At 42.9% G+C, this 27,906-nt stretch overlaps 1 protein-coding gene across 6 annotated transcripts in view; it reads left to right on the forward strand.

The window, feature by feature from the left end:
• SASH1 (SAM and SH3 domain containing 1) overlaps window positions 1-27,906 on the forward strand; it is a 590,251-nt gene that overhangs the window by 512,771 nt on the left and 49,574 nt on the right. For all 6 annotated transcript variants that reach the window (XM_029594048.1, XM_029594049.1, XM_029594045.1 and 3 more), the window contains 3 exons: window positions 10,095-10,230; window positions 22,888-23,057; window positions 24,955-25,164. In XM_029594048.1, coding sequence (XP_029449908.1) covers window positions 10,095-10,230; window positions 22,888-23,057; window positions 24,955-25,164 — 516 coding nt within the window. The remainder of the gene's footprint in view (window positions 1-10,094; window positions 10,231-22,887; window positions 23,058-24,954; window positions 25,165-27,906) is intronic.

Below are 27,906 nucleotides of genomic sequence, written 5' to 3' on the forward strand. Positions count from 1 at the left end.
TGCGGCAATGCGAATGAGATCGTATCTGCGGATAGAGGCACGAAGGAGCATTGTATGTGAGTTGGGGGGGGGGGGGGCAGTTCGGCTCGAGATAGAGAGAGAATCAGGATATGGCAATGACGTCACCACCTAGGGCGGCTAGACACCCTTCCACCGGCACTGATGCCACCATGTGTCAGAAGTGACAACCCACCATGGAAGGAGGCAGGCAGCCTCAAAAGTTGTAACCAGGAGCATTGGGGAAATGATTGCCCTTGATGACCAGCCTTTGCAGGTAGTGGAGAATATGGGTTTCAAGCATTTTCTGAAGGTCTTAGTTCCAAATTACAAAGTCCCCTCCAGAACCACATTTAGCAGAAAGGTCATCTCCAGCCTGTACAACCAGTGTCGCAGTCGGATCCAAGTGCTGCTAGCTAAGGCAGAGGGGAGTGTGCATTTCACCTGCGATATCTGGACAGCCATGAATACTGCACACTCTTACCTCTCCCTGACAGCAAACTGGTGGGACCTGGCTGAGGCAGGGGCAGGCAGCAGCTCTATTAGTGAATAAGTATCAGGGTGGAGGTGGGCTTTACTGCACACCCACCTGACGGACAAGGCCCATACCTCAGCCAATATTATAGCATGCTGGAGGGCTGGCAACTACACCAGCGAGACAGGAATCCTCAGGCAGGGTTCTTTGTCACAGACAATGGTGCAAACATGATAAAGGCAATATGCGACGGGCGCTTTCAGAATATCCGATGTTTTGCACACACTCTGCACCTGGTAGTGAAGTCAGCTCTGGGGTTGGAGTCCAGTCACCAAGAGAATGGATACCTGCATACGTTAATACACAAGTGCAGGAACATAGCAGCGCACTTCCACAGAAGTGTGAAGGCAGGGCAGGTTCTCCGACAAAAGCAGACTGATTTGGACATGCCTCACAAGCGTCTCATTCCAGGGAGCCCTTTCCTGCGCAAAGAAAGGGAACTCTCCCTGGGTGTAGCCAGCCTATCTCTTAGTGCCCGCCGACCCATGTTGAACCATAACCGCTGTTCACATGGAAAGGAAAGAACTCAAAAATGAAATTTCAGACCCATTAGTAAAAATTTGTAACCTATCATTAAAATCATCCATTGTACCTGAAGACTGGAGGGTGGCTAATGTAACTCCAATATTTAAAAAGGGCTCCAGGGGCGATCCGGGAAACTACAGACCGGTTAGCCTGACTTCAGTGCCAGGAAAAATAGTGGAAAGTGTTCTAAGCATCAAAATCACAGAACATATAGAAAGACATGGTTTAATGGAACAAAGTCAGCATGGCTTTACCCAAGGCAAGTCTTGCCTCACAAATTTGCTTCACTTTTTTGAAGGAGTTAATAAACATGTGGATAAATGTGAACCGGTAGATGTAGTGTACTTGGATTTTCAAAAGGCGTTTGATAAAGTTCCTCATGAGAGGCTTCTAGGAAAAGTAAAACGTCATGGTATAGGTGGCGATGTCCTTTCGTGGATTACAAACTGGCTAAAAGACAGGAAACAGAGAGTAGGATTAAATGGACAATTTTCTCAGTGGGAGTGGGCAGTAGAGTGCCTCAGGGATCTGTATTGGGACCCTTACTTTTCAATATATTTATAAATGATCTGGAAAGAAATACGACGAGTGAGGTAATCAAATTTCCAGATGATACAAAATTGTTCAGAGTAGTTAAATCACAAGCAGATTGTGATAAATTGCAGGAAGACCTTGTGAGACTGGAAAATTGGACATCGAAATGGCAGATTAAATTTAATGTGGATAAGTGCAAGGTGATGCATATAGGGAAAAATAACCCATGCTATAGTTACACAATGTTAGGGTCCATATTAGGTGCTACCACCCAAGAAAGAGATCTAGGCGTCATAGTGGATAACACATTGAAATTGTCGGTACAGTGTTCTGCGGCAGTCAAAAAAGCAAACAGAATGTTGGGAATTATTAGGAAGGGAATGGTGAATAAAACGTAAAATGTCATAATGCCTCTGTATCGCTCCATGGTGAGACCGCACCTTGAATACTGTGTACAATTCTGGTCGCCGCATCTCAAAAAATATATAATTGGGATGGAGATGGTACAGAGAAGGGTGACTAAAATGATAAGGGGAATGGAACAGCTCCCCTATGAGGAAAGTCTAAAGAGGTTAGGACTTTTCAGCTTGGAGAAGAGATGGCTGAGGGAGGATATGATAGAGGTGATTAAAATCATGAGAGGTCTAGAACGGGTATATGTGAATCGGTTATTTAGTCTTTCAGATAATAAAAAGACTAGGGGGGCATTCCATGAAGTTAGCATGTGGCACATTTAAAACTAATCGGAGAAAGTTCTTCTTCACTCAACGCACAATTAAACTCTGGAATTTGTTGCCAGAGGATGTGGTTAGTTCAGTTAGTATAGTTGTGTTTAAAAAAGGATTGGATAAGTTCTTGGATGAGAAGTCCATTACCTACTATTAATTAAGTTGACTTAGAAAATAGCCACTGCTATTACTTGCATCGATAACATGGAATAGACTTAGTTTTTGGGTACTTGCCAGGTTCTTATGGCCTGGATTGGCCACTGTTAGAAACAGGATGCTGGGCTTGATGGACCCTTGGTCTGACCCAGTATGGCATGTTCTAATCTCCTCCTCGTCGACTCGCCACACTTTGAAGGCTCGTGCTCCACTCTAGGGGCCAACCCATTTTAGGGAGCCCTTTCCTGCGCAAAGGAAAGGGAACTCTCTTAACACCCGCTGACCCATGTTGAACCACTGTTCACATGGAAACCTCCTCCACCTCGGCCTTCAAAATTATGTTTGTATATCTGCTACGTCCACCAGATTTTAAAAGGCCAGCGAGAGCTCACTAGACACCAATAGAACCACCACACTCTAGGGGCGAACCCATTCTAGGGAGCCCATTCCTGCACAAAGGAAAGGGAACTCTCCCCTGGGCCAGCCTGTCTTGCACCTATCAAAACTACAGGGACCTGACTACCTCAGCTCTGCCAGCCTGTCTTGCCCCTATCATCTTTCTGCCACTCTGCCATACACCAGATGACTCACTCTACTCTTTGTGGTATTCTTGCCACTATCATGGTTCCTCAGTGTGTTGGTGCTAGTCTTTCTGCTGCTTTGTCCCTTTATCGGCACTTTGTGGTTTTTTCTGACACCCTTTCTGCTTGCTATGTTCCCCCTTCATTGTGCTGTAGGATGTTGATGCCACTTGTCTTGCCACTTTGCCTGTCGTGCTGCCTTCGAGGATTCATGCAACTGTTATCGGTGCTCTCTTTTGAAGCTGTAGTGTGTTTTTGACACTCTCTCTGCTGCTTTGCACCTCTGTTAAAGCGCTCTTGCCACTCCTGGTACCCCTTTGCCCCTTTACAGTGCCTTAGGCTATTCATGCCACTTTGGTGCCACTTTGCCACAGTCTAAGTACCTTAGAGCTCTTTTCTCGTTCTGATGATTGCTCCTCAGAAGTTTCATCAGAATTGAAAGGCTACAAATACTTCCCTCATTAACTTTAATGGGAAAACGAAAAACGAATGAAACTAATAAACAAATTGGTTTTCCCCCTATGAAACTAATGAAACGAATTTTGGTCCCTGCATAACGAAAAACGAAATGAAATGAATTTTTTCCTTCTGCACATCCCTAGTATTCCCTCCCAGTCCTCGAGGGCCGCCAACAGGTCAGATTTGCAGGATATTCCTAATGAGTATGCATGAGATAGGTCTGAATGCACACTTCCTCCTTTGTATACAAATCTGTCCCATGCTTATTTATTAAAGTAATCCTGAAAATCCAACCTGTATGCAGCCTTCAAGGGCTGGAAGTGAATATCACTGTACTATGTAAATGATTAATAATAGTAATTCCTCAGTTCTCCACTCACCCCCTCAATGATCCCCCCCAGCCCCATGTAACCTTTCCAAAATGATCCCCCTTTGCTGTGTCTGCTCTAGGCTCACCCCACCCTTCCTGTACATGAAGCGGAAAGCTGTTCTCTGCTGAGTGAGCTTCAGCTCAGCTGGGATACAGAAAACAGCCATCAGCTTCCTGCTCCAGCCCTTCCGGTCCCAGATAGTGTGCAGGTAACAGGAGGGGAAGGGGTGAGAGTAGAGCAGACATAGCAAGGCAAAGAAGAACCACTCTGCTCCCTAATCCAGCCCTTCTCTCTCCTATTATTCATGGACAGGAGGGGTGGGGGGGGGAATCATTGAGGGGGTGAGTGGAGGACTGAGGAATTACCATTATTAATCAGCTGGTCTGCTGACCCCAGAATTTTGCCTCTCTAAGAATAAGCCTATTGTGCCTATTGGAAAATCAGGTCTGGGAACAAGAGCTCCAAGAAAGCTGTCCACACACTTAAGATGCCCAGTGACATAGACGTAAAAAGAAAAACAGCGCAGCACCAAACACTGTGCAGGATTTTACTGCTCTCCTGTCTCCCCTCTGGCAACAGCAGTGAGATTCAGAAAGGGGGACTCAAAAGTGAGGCGTGCAAAAGAATGGAAGATGTAAGGAGAAGTGATAGGCCCTTGAATGAGGAGGCCAGTTCAGGGCCAATGCAAGAGTGTTAGGCATCCTAGGCAAAACTTACAGCCTGCTGCTCTCTCCGCTACCCCCCTCCCCCCTCAACACACACATACACACACACACACACAAAATAAAAATTTGCCATTACTCAACCAATAACAACACTAAATATGAAAAAACCAGGCTGCTATAGATCCCTACATGGAAACTACAGGATAGCGTACTTCACCTCAATCACACATGCAGAATTCAGCCAGACCCTCACCAAATACAGAATAGACACCATAAAATATAAATAGAAATGTGTAGACAAAAACTGAACTGGAAATCTCAAGAAGCCAGACTTTATGCAGAGCAACAATGCAAAAACAGAAACATCACCATTCCTCATAAAACAAACAATAAAATCAAGAAATATAGATTATCAATAGAGTAAAACCATACTAATAAAAAGAATAAATATTTCAAAACAGCTGATGAATAGAACAACATCCAGTAATTTAAAAGTCATACAAATTTTCCAAATATCAATCAACTATTTAAAAACAGTAGTCACATCATACAGCTCCCAATAATTAAAATTAATAAAGATAAAATCTTCTACTGTCCATATCTAGGATCTTTTGATTTCCAGATGCCCTAAGATTGTCATGGATTAGCAGGGGGAGAGGAGAGGGGTTATTGCTCACAAACTTCCTCCTCTCTCTCATATATACACACATGCTTACTCACTCTTTCTCTCACACACACACACACACACACACACATACATGCTGTCTCTCTCATACATATGCATACACAGATATGTGCGCTCTCTCACTCTCATACTTACACACACACACAGACATGTCATCTCTGTCCTACATACTCAGACATGCACTCTCTCTCTCTCTTACATTTACACACAGATGTGCCCTCTCTGTTATACATGCAGTACATACACAGACATGTACTCTCTCTCTCTCTCATAAATACACACAGACATGCTGTCTCATACATACACATACAACACCCACCTCTGATGCATACTCACACAAACATGCCGTCTCTCTCATACATACATTCACATACACATGCTGTCTCTCATACATACATGCACATACACATGCTGTCTCTCTCATACATACACACATGCTCTCTCTCATACAGACAGACATTCTCATACTGTACATACACAGACATGTATTCTCTCTCTCTCATAAATACACACAGACATGCTATCTCATACATACACATACAACACACACCTCCGATGCATAAACACACAAGGGCTGAGTGCCTTGTATACATTTCACTTGACCTACTCCTTCAGCTTTGCAAAGAGTCAGGAGCTGTAGCAAGAGAAGAATGTGATCTAGGGGAAAAGAGAGACTTTCTCTCACCTGAGGCTTCTTCCTCTCTCTTGTAGTGGCAGTGTTTGTGAATGCGCTCTCTTGACCTTACATCCCTAGTCCTCATAGAATAAAGGGAGGGGAATGGTGTGCAGGGGCAGGAGTTGTGTAACACATGAATGCTGATTAGAGAGTGATAGAAGTGATTGGAAGATCACAAGAGTCCCTTCATAAACCATGCTGATGTCTTCAGTGGCCTCACCCTCTTGTAAAACAACCTTCTTTGGAACACTGGCTTGGACATTAGTGTGATCTAGAAATTATGGATAGAAGTTAGATATGCCATAGCTCATAACTCTCCTATGTTGTGTTTCTCATTACATTTATACATTATCTGTATTCTAGTGTGCCTTCATCATGCATATATGTATCATTCCCAGTGTATCTACACTTATCTAAAAAATTTACCTCCAGAACGCTGACACAGGTGTGTACTATATTGGTTTGTATGCAGCCTTTGGAGGTAATTTTAAAAGTAGTGACACGGGTAAACTTAACACACTATCATAGCAATTTAAAAAAGACATTTACACTTCAATATCCTATGGACAAGTCAATGGCGTATATTGTAGCAATTTTCAAAACCCTTCTTACATGAATAAAGTGCATTTACACATGTAAAACCCAATTTTAAGCTTGTAAATGCTTTTTAAAATCAGGCCTTAAGTGTAAAACTTATAACCGAGTGTGACATTGCTGTAGTAAATATTTCATTTCATCAGGATGGTAGTGGAAATTTGCTTGCAGTTAGAGAAGAAACTGTTCAGAAACAGTGTGTTCTGTGACCATTTCTTGCAGGGGCATCAATTATTTTGCCAGGATTGACTCCGCGCAGACTGGTAACCTCTGACATGGTGCCTTATCCTGGTTAATTTCCCTACCACCTGCAACCTCAGATTTTTATCCTGGTGTTTGAGTTTATGCATCTGTTTCTGTAGTACCCCAACGCTAATGGCAGCAGTCTGGACTTGGCACAAGCTTTGCTGCTTCCTAGCACCTTCAGTGGTTTTTGAATAAACCCCCATACAGTTGCCAGAAATATGAGTCAACCTGGCCCAATTACTCTACTTTTCCTAGGATGAAAGTTGGCCTAGTAGGGTTTACAATCATTTGTGTACTTAGTCTGCTACTTGCCTGTAGCAGGGAAATCTCTGCTTCCTTCTAGTCCCTAGATCCTAATGCTTGGCAGAAGCGTTAGCTACAAAAAGTGTTGGGTTGCTCTTGAGTGGCAGAGCTTCCTGCAGGTTGACCCTCTTCCTGGAAGTGGGCTTTTGGTTGTCATCAACTCAACTGCCTGATGCATCTATTCTTTGGCAGGTCACTTGTGGGGGACTGAATAGGCAATTTTTATATTCAGTCAGCATCCTATTAAGTCAGTGAAGTTGCTAGTTGTTTCATAAAAGTAGAAGACTTCGAAAGAAATCCTATCTGGAAAGTGTTTATATTTGTGTTGTATTGCAGAGTGCTATGCTTCCAAACTGATTTCTTTGAAGTTGAGCGATGTATTTAAATGAGGCAGCAATTGGGCAAGAATTTTTGGATTCCTATTCTTACTTTGTTTTATATTTTATGTCCTATTTTATTTTATTGTACATCGCTTTGGGCATTTTTAACAGTAAGGCGATTAATAAATATATGAAACTAAATAAGTAAATAATTCGCCTTTCCAAGTTCAAGGTGGACCGTGTTTTTCAAACACAAGATGTAATTATTTAGATTTGCAAATTTAGCAGATCTCTAGGTGCACTAAGCCGCGATGTTTTCTCACAGGAGGGGGTCCCAATATAGCGGAGAGGTGTCGCTACGATGGCGAGGCCCCATTCCCAAAAATGCATCGCAGCTGTATCGGTGCGTTCTTTTGTGTCGCGGCCAAACACCACGGCGCCAAAGAATGCGGCGAGCGTCCCTTTAGCGCGATGGCAGCCCCAGCCTTCCCCCAAGATGCAGCAAACGGGAAGTTTGAAAGGAGGGCCAGCGCTGACCCTTGTCTCAATCCAGGGCCACCGGTTAAGGCAGCCCCAACTCCCCCAAAATGTGAAAGCGTTAAAAAAAAAAAAGAACCACACAGCAACAAGGCGAGCCCCCTTCCACGTAGCACCCAATAAAATGTGGCCCCAGGGCCGATAACACTGCCCCTGACCCCCAAAGTACCAACACTAAACCCCCACCACACCAAAGTAACTCACCTCAGCCCCATCCCTTGGCCCCCCCCTGAAGTCACACAGTTCAAACCGCCCCCCCCCCCCCCCCACCAGTCCCTGGGGCAAGGTCTGGTTGGAAAATGGCGGTGATGCAGGAGGTATGGGGGGGTTCGGGGAGTGGTGGCAGGTCCTGCACTTTTTATTTTGGGGGATGGGGATTTGAACTGTGTGACTTTGGGAGGGCCAGAGGGGGTCGGGTTGTGTTACTTTGGGGGGCCGGGGGTAGAGAAATTGATTTTGTTACTTTGGGGATGGAGGGTAGTGGTATCGGAGCCCAGGACCACATTTTATTTTGTGCTTTGGGGAAGAGGGGGGCTGGGGCCATTGCTGCTGCCACGCGGTTCTTTTTTTCAACTTTTAAACATTTTAGGGACATCGGGGCTGCCTCAACTGGCAAACCCAGGTTGAGAGAGAGGTCAGCACTGACTCCCACTCAACCTCCCCACTTGGCCACAAGGTTGTTGTTTTTTTTCTGTCGCTTTAAATGTATGGTTGGAACCTCAGGACCCGCGCTATCCCGGGCCTCCCACCGCACATACAACACATTTCATATAGGTGTAGATATTTTATCGTGGCTTCCCTTCTTCTCAGTTGGCCACGATAAAATATTTACATAAAATTGACTAGTAATGACCACCTTTGCATGCAATTTCATTATGCATGCATGCAAATCACATGCAAAAAAGGTCATTGTAATAGGGGAGGGTATCTGGACGGGGATATGCAAAAGAGTGTGCAATATAATGCACGTCAGAGCCCTAATGCAGCTTGATGAATCACCCGGAAAGTGTGTTATTAAATATTTCCATCTCTTAAATTTGGATGAATTGAACCCTCTGTAAGTGGAATATGCTGCTAGATAATTTTCTACACTTGACTTTGATTTAGGACACTTAATGCAATGTGAGTAACTACTGAGAAGGACACCCCCAATGCCTTTGGGTTTGTTATTCAAGCCAAGTGGAAATGTTAGTTTGATTTCAAACTAGATTGGAGCACGGGATACTGGTCCCCTTTACATTCATTCAGGCAGATTCAGTAAACATCGCGGGAGAACGGGCGCTCCGTGTTGAGCACCCGCTCTCCTAACGCGCGCCCAGCCACTTCTCCTGGGCGCGCGGGCCTATATTTAAATGAGGGGTTGCGCTAAAAGGAGGCGCTAGGGACGATTATGCGCCCCTAGCGCCTCCTTTGCCCAGGAGAGGTGGCTCTGTCAGCGGGTCCAGCAAACCGATGCTCAATTTTACGAGCATCAGTTTTCCGAACTCGCTGACAGCAATCGGTTAGGAAAACGAACGCCGGTAAAATTAGTTAATTTATGTGCATAAAATGTACAAATTGGTCGCACATTTTACTTACAGAATGCCAGGTGAATGACTAATAGGCTCATTTGCATGTGATGAGTGCCATTAGTTTTCAGGGAGGTGGCCACGCGTTTTCAAGGCGCTAAACCCCTTACAGTATAAGGGGTAATAGACGCCCCTCAAAAACATCTTGAACAGTGCGCACGGCCGAGCACACTTGACAGAATTGGCCCGAATGTCGGCAAAATGTTTTAGTGTCTGCAAAGCCGTCCTTGCTCCTACACCTCTAAGCAAGGTTGACATTTTTCAATCCCATTTTTTATTTTCTTGCAAACGATGCAGTGACATCAGGCAGCATGTGTTTTCAGTAGAATGTCAACCTTTGTTCTCAGTAGGTATCATGGTAAAGAAGTCTGCAAACTCTTGAAAAAGGCAAAATAATTGCCTACTGCTGCTTCTACTAAAATACCAGGAAAAATATTGCCGACACTCATTTCTTGGATCATAAAATCTGGTGAACAATTTACTGAGCAGACAGACCTGAAATGGAATGTTCTGACAAAAGAGTCTCACACGTGCATGCATCCTTGTGCTGCTGAGAAACAGTGGTGAGATTTTGTATGATATGATGTATGATATTGTTTGGAAATGTCTTCCAGGACTCCAGCCTGGATGGAATGCCTGGCTCCCCTCAGTCCCCGCAGCCTGACACTGATCCTCTGGAGAAACCCAAGCTGAAAGCTGGTGGTTCTGTAGAAAGCCTGAGAAGCTCCTTAAGCGGGCAAAGTTCAATGAGTAAGTTCAGCTTTTAAATTGTTTGTTTGTTTTTTCCCCGTTGATGATGCATCCTATACCATGACTGCTGGAAACTGGAAGAGTATGGCCGCATGAACTGTGCTGCACATGCCCTGTTTTTTCTCTTATACATATCTCCTAAGCATCCGTTGCCTGTTACTGTTGAACTTGAAAACTTTGGGTCTGATCTGTTTTGGCAAATCGTAAGTTAAGAGACACTTAGCAGTTTAAAAATCAAAGGAGCAGTTACAGCCTTCAATTGTTTCCCCATTTATGAAAGTCTAAAAGTTCTACATATTCGCATCTGGCACACTCGACCTGTTTTTTAACATGTGTGGTTCCGCCTGCCCTCTTCACTTGGAATTACAGAGGTCTGAGGCAGGCCTATTTGAGAATCTCTCTTTAGAGCCCTCAAACAGCTGCTGGTGACAGAGGCAACGGCATTCTGGGCTTGCTAGGCTTCCACGCTTTCTGATCAGGAAGGGGTTGGACATCTCAGGGCGTGGTAAGGCAGCCAGGCCCAGTGCTTGCTTATGGAGCCTCTGAATGGCTTGGCCCCTGCCACATGTTTGGAATTGAGTTCTAGGGCCCTGGCACTTCACCGGTGGACATCTGCCATGGCTCCCGCTGGGCAGGTCCTCTCTTGGTCGCTTCCTCTCCAGTCTGAAATAACTGTAATGGTCCTTCAAGTCTCAGAGCACTTCCCAACTTCTCCTCCAACTCAAAACGGGTCCCTAGATTGACCTGGGACATGGTGGAAATTTGGAGGGGATTATGATCTATTTCCTCAGTACTCACTTCACTTCCTCTGATCTTGTTGTTGTTGCCACTGACTCATTGTGTCTATCCACTGGCCTGACTTCTCCCTCCCAGCAAGTTTGGGGACATGAGGCCAGGATCAGCCTCCAGCAGTTGACTCCAGGTCCCCTGTGGTACAATGCCAGTGGCTTCAGGCAAGGCTGTACACAGCTCTGCTACCCCTCTGAACGTTGATAGTAGCATCAAATTGGAGTGGCTCTTGGATTTGTATGTAGCACCCCTTCTCAGGAAACACTGGTTCACAGCTGCCAAGGGGACGGGGACTGCACAAAGACTGAATCCCACTTGCACCCGTAGGAAGAAATGGGCAGAGTGAGGGTTGCAGGTATATTTAGATAAATCAGGTGCCCCACTCACTGTTCTCACTGTCTGTATTTTGGGTCTTACCCCCAGGACCTTTCCTTGTTTGAAACCCCACTCCTGGAATGGGATATAATAAGAAAACTCTCCACACCAATATTATATGTTCTGTGCTCTTTACTGCATACAAATAACACATTCAGCAACAGGGAAAAGGGGAATGGGAAGAGCACCAATGGACCAAAATAAACAGTGTATATAGCATTGAAGTATAATCATCAAGAGCAATAGACAGTGTAAATGCAGGAATTAAATAAAGTTGCAACAAAAAAATACAAGACTCAGTTTATAAATTCTTAGCTTGAGTTTGCATATTGAGCAAAAAAACTTGTTAAATCTTACTGCTGGGGGTTTGTTCTTTGGTAAATGTGCACAACACCCTTCCAAACAGATGGAAGGAAAAACAAAGCCCTGTGGAACACTGATGGTAGGAAAAGAATAACTTGTAATGTTTATAGTTCATGAAAAAATACACAGTCCCACAGACAAAGTTCTTTTCTCTATGAGAGAAGGTTTCCCTTATCTAATGTGTGTCTCTCCTATTGTGATCAAACTGGAATAAACTGTATTCTTCATCTCCCATAGAACAGAGACAGATGTGCTTTGTGCTTTGGTACCCTGGAAAGAAATCTAATATATGACAGTTAATATAATGATTAAAATTAAATTTAAAAATGACATTACAGGTTCCTTAAAAGTCAAACTGCTGTTATACCTTAATTCAGCAAAAAGCAGTCATAAAGCTACTTTCCTTTCTATGATGGTCCACCTCTAGGAGGTGCTGTCCCCTGTGATAAGAGCTACTTCCTTTTACAAATCTAAAATCCTTTTTTTTTTCTATGCTTGTAAACTCCTAACTCGCTTTCTAAAAGAGAAACTTAAAACAGACAATTTTGCACTTAATTAGAAGTCATTTTATTTCCATCCAATATGCATATGTTCCACAAAGTTCATACTACCAAATCCTGTAAATACCCTAAATAAAAATACGAATCATTTCCAAAAGCACAAACATATCAGCTAGGAGTCTGGAAGTCTGCAAAATAAAAGGATGGCACATACTAATATGCATTAACCAAAAGTTTTTCTTACTGGCACATAAATAGATAATAGGCATTGCTGCTTAACTCTCTGCTGTTCACCGTCTCACAATCTTTCTCCTTTACATATCGTCTAAACAGGCCACAATACAAACGGTCAATACCTGAACTCCCATGACTGTTTCACTTTCTTTCACAAAGATTTCTTACTAGTGTAGCCTGTGATGCTTATTATGAGATTATTCTCCTTGAACAAATACATACCTTACATATGAGGAGCTCTGTCATGGGGATCTGCAACATTCTATTACTATATCTTTCGGCATATTAATTGCTCATTGTTCTTTTCTTCTTATCTTGGCCCTTTCACTATAAACTCTATTTGTAACTTATAAGCTAGTTGGTTTCTATTTAGGATTCCAAAGGGGAGGATATAATTTTTCTTAGTTCTGTCTTCGATTTGTATTACATTTCTTCCTTTTCCTGTACAAAGACTCACATTGATGGTTTATCAATCTTGCAAAGTACATTATTTTGTTTTAGTTCACATAATATGCTAAAGACTTTCTCATAGTGTCAGCTTTCACTTGTTTTTATGATTATTCCCAATTACACTTAGACTTACCATCATTTAAGAAGGGTATTAGCCCCACTTCTCTAGAAGTACCTGAAGACGAAGCAGTATTACTAGCCCTCATCTACCTTAATAATTAATACCCCTTGACTGACATTGGTTTAGAAACCTTGCCATCCACAGCTGTATTATCTCTTGGACATATGACTGCCACAAGTGAATTAGGACTGTTCATACAGTGAGGGCTTTCACTGCTACAGGTTGTTGTCATAATACTGGATAGCACTATAAATACCCTACAGAATTAGTATGATGTTTCGGACTTTTGCTATGCCTTTGCCTATCATGCATATGCCTTTGTATTTGATCTTCCATCACTGCAGCATATGACTAGAATATGTCTTATGCTTTGCAACACTTTTATAATTCATCCCACATCATGTATGCACAACACAGTATGAGTTCTTCTATTGATTCTTGTTTCTTTTATTCTATTGGTTTCTTTACTTTTCTGGTAAGGTGCATTGATTATATCCCTGCTTGCCATTTTAATAAATATTATCCTGGGTAGTTGTTTAAAACAACAATATTCATTGAAAAGATTTGCCCAGTATACCTAGTATTATATGAGAAACATAGTACTTTCATACTGGTCTCTCTGTGTACTTATCTTTATATGTTATACCACTAGTATGTAATTACTTGACTCTGAAAGATAACATATGTGATCATGCTATTATGAAGTAGGTCCTTTTTATAATGCAGGTATTTGTATAGCTCCATTATAGAGCTAATAGATACGTAGTGAAAATTAGTTATGATGTTATTGTTTGATTAACTAGTGAATGCTTGTGGGAGTATCATTCATATTAATTAGGAATCTAGAGGGACACACACCTATACACTACACCTGATAAATACCAAGGTTAGTGGTTAGGACACACTTTAAGTTCCTTTGTCATGGCTCATCATCGAAGACTGGTTGATGGAACACCTGTCCATTAACGGTGTCCCAAGAGGGAAATGAAGAATATGATTGATCAGATACGCAATATTAGGAAGGAAAAATACCCAGACGCCTCTGCTGTACTGTGGCCTGTCAGAGGTGAATGAACTCTGAGTGTCTTTCTGAGCATGACTTGCAGAATGTCCCTGAGGTAGACCTACTGGCACCAACATATTCAATGGCAACATTTACTTCATAATACAATGAAGCTGGGTTCGCATGAAACCAGGATGTAAGCTTTTGTCTTACAAATGTATATCTCAACGGACAGGAACCAGGTGAAAAGAAGATTCTTTGAGGTTACAGCTTTAATTAAATCCTGGTGACAGAAAACGGAATTCAGGCCGAGTTCCTATTCAGGCCACAGACTTGCTATCTGTTTACACAACAAAGAAGAACAACAGGTTATCAGGAGGAACAAAGTGCATCAAAGCCAGATTGATAAAGGAACTTTTATGGTGGAAGGGTGGTTTCAGGGAAGGCAAGTAAAGAATATGATTTTTACAAATGAATGGAGGATGTCCTCACAAGCATTTTCTATACATGATAGATTGTCATGACAACAGCATAATCTATCTTTGGGCATTCTGGAAACTTCGGTAGTGCTGTATTTTGATTATAAAAGTCAGGGCATGTCATATATTCATTGAGATGCTAGTTATTACAGATAGAGGGCATATAGCATCTCCCAGGAACACTTGTCTTTGACTCTTCTTTAAAAAGCCAAATAAACTAAATTTTAAACCTCTTGCTGAGTCGAAGTGTTCTTGTTGCCCTGGCCCTGAGTACAGAAATTATGTACAACTCTCAACAGAGCAGTAGTGCTGAGTTGCAGGTTTTAGATTACAAAAGAGCTGGCCTAATAGCCATCAGCCTTGCTGAGGGAATATGGTTGATAAGCACTGTAATGTTCTCCGAGAGATCCACTGCTGGTTTCAGCAGAAGAAAAATCCTGTATTCACTCTGAGTCTGAGTTCACTCTGAGTCTGTTTCCTTCCCTCTCATTTACCAGTTCTCTGTCTACTCCCAGGATCACTCTTAGCAGCACCCCTCCAAATACAAGGGCAGGCACCCAGGGGGTGCTTTATTATTTCTTTGATTTAATTACTGTGGTTTCTGAGCAGTAGTTAACACCCTGCAGCTGGGTGCTCCAAGTGGTAAGAGTCAGCATCCCTAGACTGCAGTGGTAGAGCAATAAAGTTATTGCAAGCTGCTGCAGCCCCTTCCACAGACTGTTATAGAGAGATCAGTTACTTATCTGAATCCTGTGAGAGAGAATATCTGCTGTGCTTCTGCAGAAGTCCTCTCAGACCCCACTGCAGCTCACTTACTCCCTTTCCACTGCTGGCTCTGCATCTGTTTGCACTCCCCAACAGTGGCCTTTCTTTTTCTTTCCTCTTACCTGATTGGCTGTCACTGGTCAAGAGGAAGATGGCATCCATACACTGAGCACAGTCCCTCCTCCTGGGCACCCAACTACCTTCGCTCATGCTCCCTTTCAGGAAAACCCGCTGGTGGGAACAGTGACCATTTGGAAAAACTGCCAGGGAAAAATGTAAAACTTTGCTGAAACAGTCTTTTCCTAGCATGTAGCCAGATGGACTGAGGACCAATGGGTTTATGCTCCCATGCCAGCAGATGGAGACGGAGTCAGGTTTCAAAGCTGACGTCACCCTAGATACACTCCTGCAGTGACCTCAGCCCTTCGGTATTTCTCCGTCTTTAGCAGACGCGGACATGCTTTCCCTATGGAGATTGCTGTACCTTTTGGAAGATGGAAATCTACTTTTAAATTGGAGAAAATAATGAACCCCGCTCTCCTGCGGTGATACCTAAAGGTCCCTCCCCCAGTTGAGAATTCCTGAGGTGATTTCCGAAATCCCTCAGAGGTGGGCCTTGGTCTGGTAGCCGGTTCCCGGCAGGGACTTTGCTGCTGAAGCAGCTGAAAGGCAGCGAGTGCAGGAAGCCGAGCGCGGCAGTGACGGACAAAGCCCTCTCCCTCCACAGCCGAAGACCATCTCTGTACTCAGTCAGAAAGTGCTGAGCCCGGGTAAGTAAAAAAAAAAAAAAAAAGAGAGAAGAGGATTTCCTCCTGATTCACAGATATTGGAGGGGATTTCGGTAAGACTTCCTCTGGTCTCCTTGCTCGACATGCTGCACTGACGTCCTTCCCGATCCCGTTGGGGTAAGGGGAAGTGGGCTTCTGAGCAGGTTGAGTGGTCTCCCGGTGGGCTAGGCCCCGCTTTAGGCTTGATCAGCACACTACGTGGTAGGCCACGACGACGCCGTTGTGCACACGTTTTTATACCTGTGTTGCCCACCATAGAGCTGTGGCCCACGAGGGCGCCTGAAATCTGTGCGCATAAAATTTTAAGCGCGAGCCGTTTGAACACGCAGTTACCGTCGCCAATGGCTCTGGCAGCAAAGAAACATAAGCGCCTTTCTTTCTGCACTGCTTGTCATATTAGGGCTGCACAGTCTGCCCTGAATTCTTGCTTATGTCAGCACTGTGAGGAAGCCCAGAGAGAGATGGCCTTCCCGGGCTTTGCTAAGCCTGGCTCCTCCCATTCAGAGGATGGATCAGCCACAATAGCTCCGGGACTGGGTCATCAATGGGAGAGGGAAATTTAGCGGCACCTACCCCAGTACCTTCTGGGCTAGGCATGGACCCTTGAGTGGAATTCTTTCAAGCCTTCATATAGGCGCAGTCTGCTCCATACCAGGGTACTATCAAGCTAGAGCAAGAGAACATTGTAAAATCTCATCTTTGTGAGATTTTCCTCACTCCAAATGATGTCAAATCTTCACTGAGGTGTACTGTGCTGTTCGTACATCTCACTGTGCATTTAAAACTGGCCCCAAAACCCTAGACCACCATCAAAACCTCAACTTGAGTTATTAGCTGGCCTTCCTGTAGTGATAGAAATAGTTGAATACTGTGAAGGCCTCCCCAGAGGCTCTCTCTTTTTCTCGCTCTCTCTACTTCACTCCTCTCCTCTCCCTCTACCCCTCCCTCCTCCTCTCCCCTCTCCCTCTTCCCTCCTCAAGCCCAGAAATGGCTGAAATGCAATTTTCAATATTTATCGCAAATTGCGTTACAGCCGTTTCGGACATTTCACACAGCTTAACACCAGGAGAAAAGGTGTAGTTATTGCGGTGTTAAAAATGTGCAATAGCGTGCGGTACACTATTGCACAGTGCAAAACTGCCCTTCATTTTCATTAATGGCACCCAAATCCCTAACCAATCCTGCCCCTATGAAAAATTTGCATTCGCACAATGCGATATCATTACTATCACAGGCATTAACGCCATAATGCATGCCTATGAGAAGCTTATGTGGCTTTCAGAACACTACTGTTTTTTTGGGTCCAGCAGAATGTATATATCTTATATAATACTCAGTAAAATCTGTTTAAATGATATAACATAGGCAGTAGTTTGAAACTTGAGCAATATTTAATTAAAATGTCTTATACCTATTGACTTTAAGGATTGGCTGAGATATTCTTTGGTTTTTGTTTTGTTTTTATGATATATTTTGTTTTTATGTGAATGCACTCTTTTATCCTTTGTCTTTTGTTTTGTGACTATGCTGTGTTTATTCAGTGTTTAATTGAACTTTTATGCATGTATTATTGCTACCCGCCTAGAACTGGTGACAAGCAGGATATACATGTTTTTAAATAAAACCCTGACGGTCCATATTCTGACACAGTTTGGATAGCAAAGTTAGCCAGATTATTTATACCTTCAAAGTTAGCCAGATAAGTTTATCTGGCTAACTTTGAAGGTATAAATAAAGACTGCAGCTGCACTATTGAATATAACTGGCTAGCTTAAAGTTAACCAGCTAACTACATTAACAGTGAAATGAAGAGGGGAAAGCAGGTGGCATAAGAAGAGAGAATGAAAGAGATGGTGTGGGTAAGATGAGCGGGAAGCGGGGGGCCTTGTTTTGCTATCACTAAGGTTCCTGGAATTTGAGATCCTGTCCACAAAGTGCAAACACTTAAAAGCTTTGCAATATGAAAGCTCTCTATTCTCCATCCACCTCATGATAGCAGCTTAGTATGTACTCGAATTTTGCCATAAAGAAGAGACAGACTCTTCTAAGCACTGGAGGCAATAGGGTAATGAGGACCACAAAATGGAACCTTTTGACATTTTTGGATGCAAAAGGATGGTAGAATTAATCAGTTCTGTTCTTGTCCGTAGAGGCTCGTGGTAATGAAAGCCCTCAACTTCAGGTTGACTGGAGCCGTGACTGTCTTGATATTTCCGAGGCAGGTTTATTGTGGGTTAAAGCAGTATAATTCAGCAACCAGCTGTTGTCCCTTATAGAAATAATGACTTACATTTAACCCACGTTAACATGGTCTGTCACGGTGTGCCATGTAGAAATTCTTCTCCTTAAACGTAAGCCTCCCGTGTCCCTATGGAGCCCCTTAGCGGAAGATGGCTCTATGATTACCAGGACTTCAGGGCTTGGAATCCTGCTCAATTCTTAGCAATCCAGTCAAAACGACTCCTGCTTCCAGTGGGGGGGGGCAGCGGAGTTTTATACCAATATTTCACCCCTCCCAGTGGGGAGTGGTGCTCTTTCTTACCATACTGACCCTACTTTGACATTGCAGTGGCAGAGTCTGGTAAGACTTCTGCCATGCTGTGGGCACTCAGATTAGCTGAAGCCGCATTCTGCATGATTATGAGGGGTAGGAACGTTTTCTAAGAGACATAAAATAGTATCCCCTCTACAAGGAGCAAACAGGAATTTAGTTGCTCATGCTGAATCATTTTATTGTGTGAACTGTTCTCCTAAAGCTCTCAGAACAGCCATGTCTGGAAGAGAATATCAGATAGGCTCTCCACACAATGATATCTCATAGGTTCAAGCAGCGTGCATTTCATTAGTGACCTCCTACACTGTCAAGACAAGCTAATCCAGGCTCATGTCTCATCTCTTGGTCCATTCACTCACTGAGCAGTGGACACACCCAGATTTATAAGAACACACTCGTAGGCACCGCATCAAAATGGTAAGAAACATTACGCACTCAAAATGAAATTACAAGAAAGGGGGCAAACATGCCAAGAAAAACTAAAAGAAGTATTGAAAAACACTGCACATTTCAAAAAGGAAAAGAGGAGAATAATAACAACTAACTTGCTGTAGCAGTAAGGGAGAAATTTAGCCCACATAGGGCTCAAGACTTTAGGCCGAATTTTCAAAGTGGACTCATGTGCATAAACGTAGTTTTATGCACATAAATGGACTTCTGAAAATTGTCCAAGCGGTTGTGTGTGCAGAAGTGATTTCATGTGGATTTTTGTGCATACTAGTGGAACAAGCTACTATAAATCAGATTCCTGTTCCCACGAGCTTATCGTGGGTTGGAGCCTTACATTGTGGACCGAGCTGCATCTGGATCTGAGTGATGTGTTTTGGACCTGCCAAAAAAGGGGTTTTCAACCCTCCATAGTCTGCAAACCACCACAGCCAAAGTGAACGGATATAAAAGTACATCAAAACCCATGTGCTCTCCTGCGAATGACAAATGTTCTTTAAGAACCAGCATCCAGCACTCACAGTGTTAAGTTGGGAAAAGGGCTGTACTGTATAGCCTGCCCGGAGAACAGTACTACATAGCCAGCAGAGAAGGAAGCCAACGGAATGCTGGGAGACCATTTAAGGAAGAAAAGGTGCAATTTGCCTGGTTCTGTGGGGACGGCCAGGAGTTGGAGCCAGGAGTCAGGAAGAGAGGAGTGTACCTGGGAGCTCTGCAATCAGTTCTTCTCTTGAAGAACTAATTATCAAGTGGGAGAGACAGAAGTCTGCACTCTGAGGAAAAATACAGACAGCTGTTCTTGCTTTATAGCCGAGCTACATGTAAAATCCCAACAAGGGACAGAGGAGTCAGGAGCTGAGAGACTGAGCAACTTCCTTTCCAGAGATATCCAGGCCATGGAGCACATGGCTAGATCACCCTTCTAAGCGACTGAATTAAGTAATCTAAACTTTGCACAGAGAGTATCTTAGCAGAGGAGAGAGAAAGTTTATTTCCTTGCTTTTTATCACAAATTCAGTATCTCATCTTAACTGCTTCAGCCTTTTAACTGAAGTCAAGTATAAACCCTTGCCACAGCCACAAGAAACAGGACAGGGAAAGAGAAGCTGATGGACCGTGGTCTTTCCGGAAGAGACAGAAACAAGGCCTGCTTTCTATTAAGTACCAAGTAAACCGTTTGGGGAAGCTTTCCAGGAGAGAGAGACAAATTCCACATGCTGCATTGCTCATCTATTTGGTTTGTCATCTAGCCAGCACCACCATCAAGAGAGAATTCTTCATTGGTTTTTCCACACAATTTTGTGTTTGGAACAGGGTGCACCTTTTACATACTGGTGGCATTGGGATGAATCAGTCCCCCCCACCCCCCCCTTTTTGAGTACCAAGGGGTAAAGACAATTTTTTAAAGCTGTGTACTTCACTGCTTCCCCACACACACAGATACACACTTTCTCTATTAGCATTCTTTTTTTTTTTACTATCCATATGAGTATGTTGGTTGCCCTGTCTAACAGGCCATACCCATTGTTATATTTGCATTACTTGATTTATAATAAGAAAACTGCAAGCTTATATTATACTTCACTACTGTACTTTTCCCATTTAATGTTCTGGCTGGATTTACCATATACTTACATAATACTAGTAAAAAGGTTAATTACTGTTTTATTCTGGTGTGATGATTTTATCTGCTTTGTGGTGCCACAAGTGAGAGATTGTTTGGGAAGGGCACAGAATTGTGGTATCGGGGGCTCTGGGATCCTGTCTCATCCCCCACTCAGGCTACGAACCTGAAGATAAATCATATTAGTGAATATAATTTCTCGTGTGGTACTCCCAACCTCAAGCATAGGGGTAATTCATAGTCCAGACCAGGTGAGGGCCACACTAGAAATAGGTGTTTGGAGGGGGAGGGGAGAGTTAGGGGTCGAGGGAACAAATTTACACATGTACTTTCGATTTTCTAAAGTTTGTATGTGTGTGTGTAAATCTACTCGCACACATTTACACCTGTTAATTTTCAAAGTGGAAGTTAAACACATAAATCCTCTTGAAAATCAGGCCCTAAAAACTGCACTCCCTCATCCCCCCAAAAAAAGTGTGTTGCCATCAAATAAGTTTTAAAGAAAGATACACACTAAAAACAACCTTGAAAAAGACAGAAAGAAATGTCAGCAAAGTCAGCAGCCCATTGTTTTGGAGACTCTCTCCTGCCTTGCGGATCCAGAGTCGCTGGTGATTCACCCTTTAAATCCAGTTGCCAGAAGCAAAGATATACGTTCTTCAAAACTTCACAATTAAACAGAAATGTAATATTGGACAACTGCCTTCTGATTCTCAAAAGGGAAGATACTCTGAGCCAGAATTAAACACTCAGCCAAACCTGACATCACTGCCACGTTTGTGCTTCTTTTGGAACCTCTCCTGCTTCAAAATATCTTGGCCAGTCGTCACAGATCTCCACTGAAACTGTACTTCAAATGAAATACCAACCCTACAGCCACAGTGAATCCTCCATCCTTGAAATGTGAAAGATAGTGCTGCTAAGCATATATATTTTTTTTGATTGTTTTATGTTAAGCAATGATTCATTTGTTTTACTCTGTACCCCACTTTTGATGCTCTTGGGAATTATCAGGAAATCAAATTTAACTAAATTATTATCCTTATTCATGTCCTAGATTTTTCTGTATGATCATTATTTTAGGTGCTGTTGATTTATTACTTTTATGATGCTGTTTTTATATTTTATGCTGTATTTTATTTTTGAGCCATTTATATGATTGCTTAAAAATGTTTATACGCTTTATATTCTTTTTATTTTGTGATGTAACTTGCTTTGAGCATTTATGGGGAATGTAAATAAGTAAATAAAATGTGTTGTATATTATCCTTCAATACAAATTACAGAGAAGCACAGCAGACCTCACAATGAATCAAATATGTAGAGAGTGAGGTCTAAAAAAAAAAAACCTCATAGCACAAATTTTCTACAAAAAGTATATAAACTAATAGCATCATATAATTTTTGGATCAGTGAATTGATCAATCAATAACATATGTAATCAGCCAAAAAAAATCTTTAGGCTTATGACAGTTTAATCATTTACCATTAGTCAAAATTGATGTAGCTCAATATTTTATTTTATGTTTGTATATTATAATTCTACACAGGTTCACTCTAAGTAGGTACCTTAGGCACAAGGAGATAAACTGATTTATGCTGTCATCATAAGTGTGTGTGTAGCAGAAGGAAGATATCAGCTCCGTGCTCCTCGTGTTCTCTTAGCACTGTACCACCCTTCTGCCATGACCTTAGATAAATCCCTCTGTTTCCTTATGCCTCAGATACTCCACTCAGATTGTGAGGCCTGTGGGCCAGGGATTCATTTTACCATATAGCGTTTTATACACTTTCAGCACTATGGAAAAGCAAAATCGTAACAATTTTCAAAAATATCAACCTAACAGCAAAATTTGAAATTGACACAGAATGTTACTACTTCTTTTGAGTACTTTATAAGATAGGAGATAATACACAAAGGTGCAGTTTCCTTTTAAGATTTAAAGAAGAAAATATCAGACTGATTTTTTTCAGGCCCGGCTCATCACTAGTGACCTTTTAGAGTGGCGGGAGGCTAAACGTCACGAGTGCAGCACACTGTGATAACTCTCCTGTGCATGAAGGTCTTGCTGCTGAGGTTCACGCCGCACTGGATTAAGAGAAAAATGCATGTTTTTGAGCATGATGGACAGCAAATTGTGACTTGTTTTGCTTTGTGAACTCAGGTGGTCAAACAGTGAGCACGACTGATTCCTCTGCCAGCAACAGGGAAAGTGTGAAGTCAGAAGACGGCGATGACGAGGAGCCTGCCTATCGAGGGCCTTTCTGCGGAAGAGCCAGAGTACACACGGATTTCACACCCAGTCCCTATGACACCGACTCTCTCAAACTCAAGGTACTCTTCATGTTAAACCATCACTATGCAGAGAAGACCTTCTCCTTCTCTTATAGATTATGATAAGTGGATGTAAGGAATTGTCACTGTGGCCCTTTCCTTCTGCTGCTGCTCAGGAGCCCTACATTTTGGGCTCCCCCTCTTCTTTGGGACAGGTGGGGGTTAGGGGGGGGGCGATGTACCTAAGTCCATGGGCATGACTGGTAGCTGTAAGCGACAGAGGCAGCCATGCTGTCGAGAAGGAACCATCAGGGTATCTCCATCATCTGGCAGCTGGTGCACAGGGGAGAAGGAGTGGGAAGAGAAAATGTAAATAAAACAGGTGATTGATAGTGCAGGTACCTTGGAGAGCTAATTTGGCATCGGAGAAAGAGAGCGGGATGTATGCGTGCATGCACCACTGCTGACTAACAGGCTGATACAGTACAGTGCGCTCCGGCAGAGCGCACTGTTAACCCGCGATTGGACGAGCGTTTTCGACGCGCTAGCTTTACCCCTTATTCAGTAAGGGGTAATAGCGTGTTGAAAACGCACGTCCAACCCCCCTCCCCCCCGAACCTAATAGTGCCCACAACATGCAAATGCATGTTGATGGCCCTATTAGGTATTCCCGTGCGATTCAGAAAACAAAATGTGCAGCCAAGCCACACATTTTACTTTCAGAAATTAGCGCCTAACCAAAGGTAGGCGTTAATTTCTCCGGGCACCAGGAAAGTGCACAGAAAAGTAGTAAAAACTGCTTTTCTGTGCACCCTCCGACTTAATATCATGGCGATATTAAGTCAGAGGTCCCGAAAGTTAAAAAAAAGTTAAAAAAAAAAAATTTGGAAATCAGCCCGCGGCTTGTGGGTTGAAAACCGGACGCTCAATTTTGCCGGCGTCCGGTTTCCAAACCTGTGGCTGTCAGCAGGTTTGAGAACCAACACCGGCAAAATTGAGCATCGGCTGTCAAACCCGCTGAGAGCCGCCACTCCTGTCCAAAAAAAGGCGTTAGGGACGCGCTAGTGGCCTGTGCGCGTGCCGTGAGAGTGGGCTTTTGCCCGCTCTCCCGCGACTTTAACTGTATTGGCCCGTAAATGAAGTGACAAATAGACTGCTGCATCCAGGCAGGTTAAGCCTTAATAATCTCTGGCTGATGTAGCATCAATATGTTGGTGGAGAGAGAATCAGCCATATACATAGCTTAAATTGCTTGATAAATAACCAACTCCAGGAGGCCAATGTACTAAAGTGCACTGAATTTCGTGCACTTATCTTCCAGATAAGCTAGGTAGAAAATTTACATGCAGAAATTTCCTACAGACATCTTCACAAAAAAAAACAAAAAACCAACTAGATTTCATTTGGTGCAGTTATCTATTTTGTGAAAACCAGCCTATGAAGGATTTTTTTGTACACGTTTTAGTGCTGTGAACATAGTTAATGAGCTACTTTGCGAGATTTTCCATCACAGCAACTCATTAAATTTGAATTTGCATAAAAGTTTGCAAGAGTAAACTCATGCCCATAAGTTTACTACATGCAAAGCCAAACAAATTTGCAAAGTCTGCTTTGCGAGTAGAAAGGAAAAATTCTGTGCGAAGCGGACTTTTTCAAAATTTCATGCGTCTTAATACATTAGCCCTCTGGGTTTGGATTCCTAGTTTTTCAAATACTGAAAGGTGGAAGTGCTTGTTAAGGTAAGGATCGTGTGTAACTGCATTTGTGAATATTATCAGTTTAAAATGTTGTCGGTCAATCTATTCATTTTCCACTAATTTTATACAAAAATGAGTTATGGAAGATTTCTTCCTACATCACTTGTTGTCAGTCCTTGGGTCATTAATGCTGTAATGAGTGATGTCCTTGTAATCTCAAAATGCCATTCCAGCAGATAATTCTTACTATTTATTTACAGAAAGGAGATATAATTGATATTATCAGCAAACCCCCCATGGGCACCTGGATGGGCTTGTTAAATAATAAAGTTGGCACTTTCAAATTTATCTACGTGGATGTACTGAATGACGTGGAAGAAAAACCCAAACGGGCCACAAGAAGACGAAGGAAGGGAAGACCCCCAAAGCCAAAATCTGTTGAGGATCTTCTAGAACGAATTAATTTGAAGGTTTGTTTGCATTTGTTTTACAAGTGTAGCTAAACGCTCATTGGGAAACTGATTATTTTTTTCTACATATAGGAGGTCATTTTCAAAGGAAAATGTAAATGTGACATTATCCTAGCAGTTTTCAAAAGCCTATTTACTCCTGTTAAGTGCACGAAATGGTAAAACCTATTGACAATTCAATAGCACATATTGTATCAGTTTTCAAAGTTGAGTGCACTTAATGTGAATAAATGGGCTTTAGAAAATTGATACAATATTATGTTACATTTACATTTTCTTTTCAAAGTTACTTGATAATGTATAACTGCGTTTGTGAATATTTTACAGTTTAACATTTCATCTGTTCATTTTCTACTATGCATCCTGGGACTGAGATGGGAATCCAGTATTGATGAAGGGCAGTGGGGCGTAATGAGTGCACATGTCAGTGCCATATATATTTCATACCTTTCTCTCATTCATGATGACTCATACATTAACTCTCTGATGCCAGTTCCAGCCTGTATATTATTAGCAACGCCACATTATTTGGTTTCCCGCTGCAAGTGAGAGGCAGTGTGGGACACAATACATCTGTTACGAATAGGAAAGGAAAACTGGTTCTTACCTGCTAATTTTTGTTCCTGGAGTACCACAGATCAGTCCAGAGACCCATCCCTATCTGTCGAAAGACTTCCTCACTTCTGGATGTGGCTGAGCTGACAGAGCTGGCATATGATATACTCAGATTAATGAGCAGTGAACATAGTTGGGTACATGTTTTTTGTGTTAATTCAAGAGGGCCTAGTTTGCAGGGTGCTCCAACTTTACGTCTCTGTTCATTCAAGGTATATTGGGGTTTGTTAAGTTAGACATCTTGGCTTGGGTACAGGTCAATACTGAGGGTCTGCAGGTGGCACTCTCAGTTATGTAGCAGTGCCTCAAAAGTTTTTGTTTTCTGCCTCCATCTGCTGGTAGGGATGCATAAACCAGGTTAGGTTTGGAAACCACTAGTCTAGACCTTATTGGCCACAGGGTTGCAACAGCTGAGTTAGTACTAATGTTATAGGCAGAGCATGACCTCAAGAACTACAAATAGGCCTGATTGTTAGGATATCCGTAATTAATATGCATGAGATAGATTTGCATGCCCTGCCCCCATTCTATGCAGATATATATATATATATATATATATATATATATATATATATATACTAGATAAGGGAGCCCTGACCGACGTGCCGCAAATGCGCAGTAGAGAGCAGCTCTACCGCGCATACGTGGGCAAGCACGTCGGTCAGAGCGGAGCGTGCCTGAAAAAAATGGCGCATGGAGGAGCAGTAGCGGCAGCAGCAGCGAGGAGCAGTGGCGGCTGTGGCAGCGGCGCGTGCGAGGGATGGACCACTCCCCCGGAGATCTTCCGTCTGCGCTATCTGAGGGAAGGGGTTGTGGGTGAACTGAAAGGGGAGGGGATTGAGAGAGGGGGAGTGACTGAGGGGAGGGAGGAGTGAGTGAGGGGAGGGGGGAAGGTGAGAGGGTGGGAGACTAGAGGAGGGAGGTGAGAGGGACTAGAGGGGGGAGGTGAGAGGCAGTGGGAGGGAGAATAGAGGTGGGAGGGAGAATGTGGAGGGGAGGTGGGAAGGAGAATGAGGGGGAGGGAGTGGGAAGGAGAATGAGAGGGAAGGAAATGGACCAAAAAATTTTTTTAAATGTAGCCTGTTGTTACAGGCTTAACGGCTAGTATATATATATCTCATACATATATATCTCATACATATTCATTATGGATGTCCTGAAACCCAGGCCTCTTTGAGGGTCTTGAGGACTGGAGTTGCCTACCCCTGCTTTAGGAGATCACGCCAAGGAATACAACCCTATTCTACAGTTGTACTCCACAGCAAAGGCCTTCAAGTCTCAGTATCAATGAGGAGCCTGGGAAACTCTGATTTAGAACAAGGATTCTCAAATGTTTTGTTAGCAAACTCCCCCAGAAATAGGCTCCTCCATTCTCCATGCATATTCATCTCTTCTCCTCAATTTGTTTTTTTTTATCTCAGGCTGTGTCTCAAGGGAGCTGAGTTGCATCGCTTCCATTCTTGGTGTCCTTATATTGCTTCATTTCACCCTTCCTTCTATCTCCCTCTTTCTCTCTACTTCTCACCTATCACTGCCACCATTTAGCTCTCTGTATCCTTTCTATTTGGCTCTTCCAGCCCCTGCACTGTCTTTATTTTTGTATCCCTATTCTCATCCATTTCTCTTGTCTTTTTCCTCTCAGCTCTTTCTCATCTTTGATAACAATAGCAACTGCAGCATAGTAATCCCTCCTTGTAGTGTATGTATTGTGCTGCTTGTTCTGCGTGTAACGGGCTGTAAGGTGCAAATTATTAATAAGCACAAGTAGACTCAAAGCTGATCATATTAAGACATTTAGCAGAATGAAATAATTGAGTAAATATGGGAAGAAAGTTAAATTCACATAGCCTAATGACAATTATAAGTCTAGTCTCTGAATTGACTTTGCAATTCATCCAGAATGAATGATCTGCAAATGGTTGCTTTCTTCTGCAGTGCCCATGGCCGTATTTGCGAGATCAGTAGTATAGAACTGAGGGTAGTGTAAAACAGTTTTATGGCTTCAGTGGCTCCTCAGGACTACCATACAAACTATCTGAGGTTGGTGATCTGCATATTTTGATTAATTGTCAATGGCTACGTCTGTATTCACCTTCATTTTCATTTTGATCTAGGAAAGACCTTGGA

This window comes from Rhinatrema bivittatum, chromosome 3 (genome assembly GCF_901001135.1).
Source record: "Rhinatrema bivittatum chromosome 3, aRhiBiv1.1, whole genome shotgun sequence".
NCBI classification, from domain to species: Eukaryota; Metazoa; Chordata; class Amphibia; order Gymnophiona; family Rhinatrematidae; genus Rhinatrema; species Rhinatrema bivittatum.